Source organism: Apis laboriosa, unplaced genomic scaffold, assembly GCF_014066325.1.
Source record: "Apis laboriosa isolate Shangri-la unplaced genomic scaffold, ASM1406632v1 scaffold113_cov153, whole genome shotgun sequence".
Classification (NCBI taxonomy): Eukaryota; Metazoa; Arthropoda; class Insecta; order Hymenoptera; family Apidae; genus Apis; species Apis laboriosa.
In genome coordinates, this window is record NW_025220892.1 from 983,030 (window position 1) to 993,615 (window position 10,586).

Genomic DNA, 10,586 nt, shown 5'->3' on the forward strand with positions numbered 1-10,586 from the left:
AAACAAATTGTTAATCTATATTACTTGTATTATATGTATTATTATTCTAAAGTTTCATATAATCACTAAAAATTGGCACTAAAAATTTCATATAATCAAATAGTTTCTGAAATATTTGGATGGATTGATACTTAATATATAAGATTTAAAAAAATTATAAAATATTCAGTTCTTGAAAATGTCAGTGTAAAGAAATATGTAAAAAATAAATATACTAAATATCATAATTAAAATTAAATAAAATAATCAAAAAACCTTTAAATGTTTCTTTAATTAAATGACCAAAAATTGTTTTCTAAAGAGATAGATAAGTAAAAGAATAATATATAAAACATGAAAAAAAAATAGTTATAATAGATAAATAAAAATTATTTCATAATTAAATATATATATAAATAAATACTAATAAGTAAATAATATAAATATATAATATAATACCACAAAAATTTCTACCAGAATTCCTAGAAAAATTTCACATATCAACTCTTGTTATATTTCAATTGTTATATATTGTTATATATCAATTATATTTTTCTAATACAAAATCGAAATTTGGTCAAAGTCAAAAATTTTTATTTTAGAATTTCCAAAAAAATTTTACGTAAGATTTCTTTTCGAAATATATAATTCTTATTCATTATAGATGAAGTAATTTTAATAACTCTTCTATGATTATGAATAATTATGGACTAAATAAGATTTCATAAAATAATTTCTAATAGGTTTTTTTAATTAGTTTTTGAAAAATAAATTAATTTTTTTATTGTCAATATATAAAAAATTTCAGTATTTTTAAAAGAGATAGTATAACTAATATGACTAATTAAAAACTATTTACAAATTTACTTTGCTATTTGTAACAATATGCGATCATTTTATTTTTACAATAATGTTAGTTAAATGTTAGTCATATTTTTAAAGTACGGGAAAAATCAATTATGATTTCAATATTGTAAAATATTGTAAAATGCTGTATTAAAATTGTATTTTTGTTATATTATAAAGGGACAAATATTAAAAGAAATATTTGTTTTAAATATTTTATTATTAAATCAAATAAGAATATTTTTATTCATTTTCTTGAGAACGTAACCTTGCACTGGCATTAGTTACTCTTATTGAAAGTTGTTGAGCACGTTCAACAATGGATTTACGTTTTTTACTGCTCACACCATGAGCAATTTCAGCACAGAATTTTCTGTTTTGCATCATTAAAACTTCCAGTTCCTATAAATCAAAGAAAATAAATTTCATTTGTTATAATTATTAAAAATAAGTTAATTTATTATAAAAAAATATTCTTTACAGAGAAATAAATAAAATAGATATCTTTTGTAATAATAAAAGAAAAAGAAAAAATCTATATCATATAAAAATATATTTATTTAGAAAATAAGAATGCATAATCTTTTACTAATTTTATTAATATTAATTTATGAATAATATTATAATTTTTTACTAATTATTAAAATTATTTAATTTTTTTTTTTACCTTGACATTATGTACCAAAACTTTTCTAAAACCAGTTGGCAACATGTGACGAGTTTTTTTGTTACTTCCATAACCAATATTGGGCATCAAATATTGTCCCTTAAAACGCCTACGAACTCTGTTATCAATACCTTTAGGTTTACGCCAGTTTCTCTAAAAATTTATTTTATCATCACATATTTATATCTATATCAAATTAAGATTTTCGAAATTAAAAAGATTTCTAAATGAAAAGTTCATAAATAATAATGAATAATATAATAAATAATATACCTTTAATTTACTATAACGATCACTCTGGTGACGAATGAACTTTTTTGTTCTTTTTTTCACAATTGTAGGCCTATATACTGGACGAATAGCCATTTTTATAAGGAATTACAAGACTGAAATTAAAAATATAAAGATAACCTAGATCATCACATATTTGTTAATCATAAAACAATAATAGTAAATTATTTTAAAAGAAAAATATAATATATTCAATTACTCTTTATTTATCTATATTAAACTAATATATATATGTTTTATATTACATAGATGATTTTCATTCAGTTTTTGGATTTTCTATAATTCACATACCGTCTTTTATTACACACCGAATGAAAAAGGTTATGTTCAACATGAACTAATAATATATATAGTAATACCACAGATAGAACATCGTTATGGGAAGTTAAAAATAAAGATGCAAAGGAAATCTAGTAACATAAGAAGAACCTAAAGTCTGTTTTATAAAACGAGTCACTAAATGAAAATAAACCATATCATTTAATAAATGACTTTTGTTATTGGTTATCGAATTGTTCAGAATTAGTATTATTGATTTTACTATATTCTTTTGCATATTTTTATATTGATTGAACGCTAAATTAATTTATTTTTATGTAAATGAAATTGTATTTTTAATTTTTAAGAAATTTTTTGTCAAATTAAATTCATATTTTTCTTTATTTTAATTTAAAAAGTTTGATTATTTTAATAATACATTTTTAAATAGAAAATATTTTAAGATTGGAAATTCATTGTTAGTTTTATAATTTTATTTATGTACAATAATATCTCATTAAACGCACTGTATAATATTTATTAAGATTCTACAGTCTATTTTTATATTTATATTATATAAAAATATCTAATAAATAATTTTAGTATTATTGCTATGTAAAATTTTATTCTCAAATATTAATTTGTATTTCTTATATAAAATCAAAACCTTATTTTATAAAAATAAAAAATATATATAAATTATATATATATATATAATTTTATAAATATATAAATATAATATAATATGTATAATAATATATATATAATATATATCTATATATATATATATATATAATATATGAAATATATATATTATTTATTCTTCATAATAATACAAAATTAAATATTAATATTTATTAGAAAATAAAATAAAAAATTTAAAACATTTTTAATTTATTTGTAAATAATAAAATAGTAATAGATAAATAATAGAATAATAATAATAAATAATAGTTTTTTAATCATATGTCAAAGCAAATAGTCAATCTACTATATAAAAATCCAATATATGTGACATTACGAAAAGTTACCAGATACAGTCTGCTATATCTTTCTGTCAAAGTAAGGCAACGCGTTCTGTAATGAATTTGTGTAATGAGCAAGAAAAGTGAACGGATAAATGTGGCATAAAATGGCTTTACCGGAGTTTTTCGTTTAAAATACTTAAAATAATGTAACATATGCAGGTAAAAAGTACCAATATATTAAGATTTCAATATGATATGATGTTTCTAATTTATATAAAAATTTAAAATATTAATAAATTATTTCCTTTGAAATTATATCATAAATTATTTATTTGTTTATTATTTTAATTAAATATAGCAAATTTTTTTTTATATTTAATGATAATGATTTTAAATGACATTAATTTCAAATACCAAATACAGAATATTACATGACTTGCGATAGTTGTACCGTAAACTGATATACATTCGAATATTTATTATATATACATTAAATTAAAAAATTTTTTTAATATTGTTTATTATCGTAGGTTCTTGAAAAAAAATAAAAATTAATATATTTTATATAAGAAATTGTATGAAATATAGTTTTAATTTCACTTGACATACTTTCTTTTTTTTTATTGTTTGTATTGTTATATCAATTTATTATATATAATTATTTATAATTTTATTATTATTTATTCTATTATATAAATTTTGATATATTCCCATTTACAGCAATATAGAAAAATATAATTGATTGGTACTATGTTTTAAAACATGCCCTCTGAGATTAATGTTAAAAATATAGCTTGTGAAAAAGATAATAAAGAAAATGAATCTGAAGAACAATCTGTTACATTATTAACAGTTGACACAATAAATGAAGGATCTTCAACTACGGTAAATCATGTGGAAACTACTACTATAAAAAGTAGTAATAAAAAATGTAATAAAAAAATATTTATGTCTAGTGTTAAAAATGATTTTATAGAACAAAATGAAAATGCTTCATTGTCATCAGATGTAATCTGTGCATCAAATGAAAATGGTTTGCAGCAACAAGAAGCATCTTCTGAAGAAGTAATTAATAAAATAAGTAATATTCAAGAATTGAACTTACATGAAGAATCAAATGCATGTTGTGAATCAACATGTAATAAAGAAAATATAATTTCCAAATCTGCTAGTATAGCAGTATTACCAGCAAGATGTGAAACTGATAATATTATTGTTGCTCCAAATATATTGAATGATGAAATTATACATAATTCAAATCAGAAACATATATTATTGTCTCATAAAAATTTAACAAGAAAAAAGTGTTTTCTGGCAAGTGTAGATAGTAGTTCTGGAAAGATAAACAGTTTTATAGAACAACTGCCTTTATCTTCCAAAAACATGATTAGAAAGAAACAATTTTTTAATAAAGATTTGCAATCTAGTAGTACAGAATCACAATATGAACAAAATGTAGGAGACAGACATAACAATAATGATGATAATGTCTCACAACAATTTAGTTCTCAATTTCAGAATAGAGATATAAAAGGTGCTTGCAGTTTACCTCTACAAGATGTAGCTTCATGTAGTTCTGATGAACAATCACAATTTCTAAGTACTTCGATAAATGAAACACATAGTAATGATATTGCTAATGCACATAAATCATTAAATTTTACAGAAAATAATAATAAGAATACAAATGAAAATTTAGGCATATTAAATGAAGCTGGTAGTTCACATATGTCTAAAAGTGTGCCAAAATCACAGAACACTTTGACAGACTTAGTACATTGTAATGATATTATAAAGAAACCATTTAAACTGCCAATTTTAGAAAATTTATCTGAAACTGCCAGTGCTCAACAAACTGAGCTGGAAGAAAATGCTGTAGCATTATTAGAACCATCAATTAGAAAAAATCATTTAGAGGAAGCACAAGGCATTGAAATAGAACCGCGTTCTTCAAATAGTAGTGATGCAAGCAATTCTGATACAGAATCACAGCAAGCAATCTTAGGTCATAATGGGACCAAAAAGGTGCAATTATTTTATTCAAAAATTTATTATTATATGAATTCATAATACAATAAATAACTTAGCTTTTTATTATTATTTTTAATGTTTAATGTTATTTATCTATCTAATTTTTTTTTTATACTGAATCAAATGATAAATATTTAACATATTTAACATATGCAAATTTATTTATATTTATAATATATTTAAATTTATTTAATATATAATTTTCTTTGCACTTTTATATGTGCATGTATAATATATGTAATTTTTATTCCACAATTGTAAATAGATTAATATTACAATCCTTCAAATTTATAAATTAAATTTTAGTATCAAATATATTGAAATTAAAATTGTTTTAAAATTAAAGTTTATGAAATATATTTTTTACTTCAGAGACCATGTGATACAAATGGTATTGTAACAAAAGAAGGTGTGGAATATTATCAGTTATGGCGAAGTACAGAAGGCTTTTCATTTCCTGAAGGTTTATACGAAACATTATATCCAAATCCTCCACCATTACCACCACGGGTAACTCACAAACTTTTGCATAGAAGTAATGCTTTGCCAACTGGTCCACCAGAATTACCTAAAAGACATCCTCAAAAATATTCTGCACCTTTGCATCCTGAAGATTGTTTTGGATTTGAAATCGTAGATGTTGATGAAGCTTCTAATTCAAAGGTAATTTAATAAAATGTATGCATTACAATTAATTACAATAAATTACAATAAATATACATTATAATAAATATAATTTTAGAATTTATACGTAAAATAAATATTAATGTCTTATATATCTTATATAAAATTTTTTATATTTGTATAATGCTATTATATTATTATTATTAATTCTTTTTTTAACTTATATTGAACTATTAAATATTTAAATATCTAATATTTTAGTCGCGAAGAGCTGTTACAAAAAGTATAGCGCTGTTGAGTTCACCAAGACCACCTAGACCATTAGAAAGACCAATATCCAGTTTAACAAATCAATTAGAATGTCCACCAACACCTACACATCGTCCGAAGCCATTACGTCCTTTACCGATGTGCCAAACATCTAATGTACCATTATCATCTGAAGAACCTTTGCCTCCATGTAAGAAATCTATCATAACTTTTTATAACATTATATACATAATCTAATTAAGAAAATAAATTTTACATTATTATTGCAGCATGGGAAGCAAGAATCGACAGTCATGGTCGGGTATTCTATATAGATCATATTAATCGAACGACAACTTGGCAGAGACCTAGTTTAACAACACGAAACACTGGTTGCGATCTTCGAAGACAGCAATTAGATAGACGTTATCAAAGTGTTCGTCGAACCATTTCTCGACCTGACAATATTGATCGTGAACCATCTAGTTCACAACATACAAATGGAAATAATTTCGAGAATATTGAACGGGCGAATGAACGAATTGAAAGAAATGAAACTGAACCATTTGATATCAGTATGAGTCCTCCAGTATTATTTTTAACAAGGCCCGATTTTTTCACAGTATTACATAGCCATGCAGAAGCAGTGGAATTATATAATCGTAATCCTAGTTTAAAACATATGATTAGTAAAATTAGAAGAGATACTGCAGTATTTCCAAGATATGAACATAACAGAGATTTGGTAGCATTAATAAATTTTTTTGCTGATTCAGCTAAAGAACTTCCAAGAGGTTATGAATCAAAACTTGATAGAACAGGCAAAGTAAATATATTATGATTAAAAATTTTATTTGTTAGAAATTTTCTTTGTGAAAGTAAAACATTATTTTAATAATCATATTTTCAGAGATTTTTCATTTGTCATGCTAGAAAAGCAACATCTTTTATTGATCCAAGATTGCCTACTGAATCAATTCACATACGAACATTAATAGATGAAGCACCAGTACCACCACCTAGACCTCAACAATCAGCTATCACAACTATACCAGATATACCCGTAGCTTATAATGACAAAGTTGTTGCTTTCTTGCGTCAACCTAATATAATGGATATTTTAAAAGAAAGACATTCAGCATTGGGGCAAAATATTGCACTTCGAGAAAAAGTAAATACAATACGAATTGAAGGTACAACTGCTTTACAACGATTAGGACATGATGTACCTCTAGCATTATTATTAAGGTATAATATAATCTTAGTTTTGAATGAAATAAAGAATAAAATGATATAAATATTGAATTTGTTATTACAGCTTATTTGAACAAGAAATTATGTCATATGTACCTGGAAACGTTGGCAGATCTCCATTAGGTAGTCCGCATGCTTCGCCTGGCTTAACAAGAGCTTCTGCTAGAGCTCCAGCTCCCTACAGAAGAGATTTTGAAGCTAAACTTAGAACATTTTATAGGAAATTAGAAAGTAAAGGATATGGACAAGGTCCAGGAAAATTAAAGTAAGAGTTTATGATAAAAACTATAAAAAGTATAAAAGTATATTTATTTAAATAAATATATTTTTATACTTTTTATAGTTATATTTTATATTTCATATTTTTTTATGTTATATATTTTTTTCATATTTTATTTAGATTGCATATTAGAAGAGAACATTTTTTAGAAGATGCTTTTACTCGCATTATGGCTGCTTCAAAAAAGGATTTACAAAAAAGTAAATTAGTAATTATGTTTGATGAGGAAGAAGGTGTAGATTATGGTGGTCCATCCCGTGAATTTTTCTTTCATCTATCGCGAGAACTTTTTAATCCTTATTATGGATTATTCGAATATTCTGCTAACGATACTTATACTGTACAAGTATCGCCAATGTCAGCTTTCGTAGATAATTATCATGATTGGTTCAGATTTTCAGGCAGAGTCTTAGGTTTAGCTTTAGTTCATCAATATTTGCTAGATGCCTTTTTTACGAGACCATTTTATAAAGCTCTTTTGAGAATACCAGCAAGTTTAAGTGATTTAGAAAGTTTAGATCAAGAATTCCATCAAAGTTTAATGTGGATTAAAGAAAGAGATATAAGTATCGAACCATTGGAATTAACTTTTTCGGTCACGGAGGAACTTCTTGGACGAGTAGCTGAACGTGAATTAAAACCAGGAGGTAGAAATATTGCTGTTACAGAGAAAAATAAGAAAGAATATCTTGAAAGAGTTGTACGTTGGAGACTCGAGCGTGGTATTGCTGAACAAACAGAATCTTTAGTTCGTGGATTTTATGAAGTTGTAGATCCACGATTAGTATCAGTTTTTGATGCACGAGAATTGGAATTAGTAATAGCTGGAGCAGCAGAAATTGACCTTAATGATTGGAGGACACATACAGAATACAGAAGTGGTTATCATGATGCTCATCCAGTAGTAGAATGGTTTTGGAGCAGTATAAGTCGATTTACTAATGAACAACGATTAAGATTACTACAGTTTGTTACTGGTACATCAAGCATTCCATATGAAGGATTTGCAGCTTTACGTGGATCTACAGGACCACGGAAATTTTGCATTGAAAAATGGGGAAGACCAAATAGTTTACCCAGGTATAAATATTTTTATTTTGAAAATAATTTAATAAAATTATTTTAGGAAACTGTAATTACTATGATGTTGATAATTTTTAAATTTATTGATAATATTGTTTCATTTATTTGGTAATATTATTTTTTAAACTAGATATTTTTCAGAGCTCATACATGCTTCAATCGTTTGGATCTTCCACCATATCCTACACCTGAAATTTTATATGAAAAGCTTTTATTGGCTGTAGAAGAAACAAATACTTTTGGAATAGAGTAAAACAATTTGTTACGATTACAGCAAGTGCATAAGAAAAATATCATATTATGAATGAAGTGTTATTGGATTTAAAGGTACATTAATTATTCTCATATTTAAAAACTCGTGATTGGATTTTTAAAATCACTACAATCAAAACTGTATCAAAATGTATATATTTAATAGAAACAGTGTTGCGCATATTTTGAAAATTTTAAATATTGTATACATGTTGCTGTAATCTATTTATATTAAAATTAAATAATAATTCGCGCAGTACATTTCTTATATAAAAATTATAGATTTAATACATTATAAAAAAAAATACTTAGATATAGATATATGCAATTACTTTTATTCAAATACTGATGGTTATAGAAAATGTTGGAAGAATACACACACACATATTGTAGGTATAGAACAAAAATTAAATTTGAAATTGCAAAATTAAATTTGAAATGCAAGAATAGTTGATTTATTTGTATTTATTTTAATGTAATTTTTAGAAAAACAAAAAATTTCTTTTCTTTATATTTTATAAAAATATTCTTTTGAATTTTTTATAAAACTTGAAAAATTAATATCGCATTTTATCGTTTTTTACAAAAATATATAATGCAACTATTCTATTGTTTTTTTAATTTATAGGTATACTGATTTCTAGTCTATATTTTTAAATATTAAGTTATGCAGTTATTTCTTCAATATTTTTGGACATTCCATATCGATTTAATATTTTCGTAATTAATTTTGAATTATGTAAAGAAATAAGAAGAATGTTTATAAAGCAAAAAATTATTATTATATATTTAAAAATATCTTTTTATAAGATATCATACAGTTTTATAAATATTCTTTCAATATGTTTTATATTATTTATCTTCAGCTTAAGGTAAAAATTTCAATTTAAATTTATTAAATAAAAATTATTTGAAGTTAATGAATAGGTAACAAAAATATAAATAATATATGAAAAATATAAAATTAATGAAAGTAATATGAATAATAACTTATTGTTCAGTCTCTTTCATATTTAATATTAATATATTAATACATTTTACAGAATTTTATTTGATACATAAAATATTAATTTCATTTATTTAATATTTTAAAACTAATTTTAAAAAAACTTATTCTACAAAAATATTATAATATTATATTACTTGAAAAATTGTGAATTAAATATTCTTATGCTATATTACTTGAAAAATTGTGATTTAAATATTCTTATGCTTCAAAATTTACTCTAGCTTTTGAACTTTAATCTTTTGTGATTTTAGTATAAAAAATTTTTGTCTATAAATCATTTAGTCGTTTCTTATCTTAAAATAAAAAAAAAGAACATATATGAAGTAAAATATATGGATTCTTGTAATTTGCAAAAACTAATAAAATTTTATTTATACTTTTTTTGATGTAAAATTGCATTAAAAAATAATTTAATAAAATTACTTATAGAATTCAAATTATTTACAATGAAATATTAAATATTTATAAACATGGATAAAATAAATAACTTACATTATTAAATATAAAATATAAAATCATTTTTGTATATTATTTATTTTTAAAATTTTATTTAAATGATTGTCTGATTTTGTGTGATGATAATGATAAATAATAATAATAACATTAATATAATAATAATAATAAAAATAATATTTATTAAATGGAAATAACTATATTATGTGATTGTTGAAAATAAGTTGCACTTTATAATGTCTGTAAACTAGTCATATAGCATGGCAAATTATAGTATTTAGTATGTATTGTATAAGTTTTGGACATTATAATCATAGAAAACAATATTTAGAATGAACCACG

General features: G+C 22.8%; 2 protein-coding genes across 6 annotated transcripts; one reads left to right on the forward strand and one right to left on the reverse strand.

The window, feature by feature from the left end:
- Positions 1 to 1,026: 1,026 nt before the first annotated feature.
- On the reverse strand, positions 1,027 to 2,130 carry LOC122716318 (60S ribosomal protein L32). 4 transcript variants are annotated; one of them, XM_043939289.1, is made up of 4 exons: positions 1,983 to 2,130; positions 1,766 to 1,878; positions 1,493 to 1,645; positions 1,027 to 1,227 (listed from the first exon to the last, which is right to left on the reverse strand). In XM_043939289.1, exons 2-4 carry the CDS (start codon positions 1,856 to 1,858, stop codon positions 1,069 to 1,071), a joined length of 405 nt encoding a protein of 134 aa, XP_043795224.1. In that variant the 5' UTR covers positions 1,859 to 1,878; positions 1,983 to 2,130; the 3' UTR covers positions 1,027 to 1,068. The 4 variants fall into 4 exon arrangements, with proteins under 4 accessions (XP_043795224.1, XP_043795250.1, XP_043795231.1 ...); XM_043939315.1 differs by having other exon boundaries at positions 2,075 to 2,093; XM_043939296.1 differs by having other exon boundaries at positions 2,029 to 2,053.
- Positions 2,131 to 3,044: 914 nt separating this feature from the next.
- LOC122715810 (E3 ubiquitin-protein ligase HECW2) lies at positions 3,045 to 8,980 on the forward strand. 2 transcript variants are annotated; one of them, XM_043938287.1, is made up of 9 exons: positions 3,045 to 3,228; positions 3,730 to 5,034; positions 5,413 to 5,703; positions 5,926 to 6,124; positions 6,204 to 6,739; positions 6,824 to 7,161; positions 7,232 to 7,432; positions 7,568 to 8,527; positions 8,672 to 8,980. In XM_043938287.1, the coding sequence occupies exons 2-9, from the start codon at positions 3,772 to 3,774 to the stop codon at positions 8,781 to 8,783; spliced, it is 3,900 nt and encodes a 1,299-aa protein (XP_043794222.1). In that variant the 5' UTR covers positions 3,045 to 3,228; positions 3,730 to 3,771; the 3' UTR covers positions 8,784 to 8,980. The 2 variants fall into 2 exon arrangements, with proteins under 2 accessions (XP_043794222.1, XP_043794232.1); XM_043938297.1 differs by lacking the exon at positions 3,045 to 3,228 and having other exon boundaries at positions 3,744 to 3,894; positions 3,966 to 5,034.
- Positions 8,981 to 10,586: the final 1,606 nt, after the last annotated feature.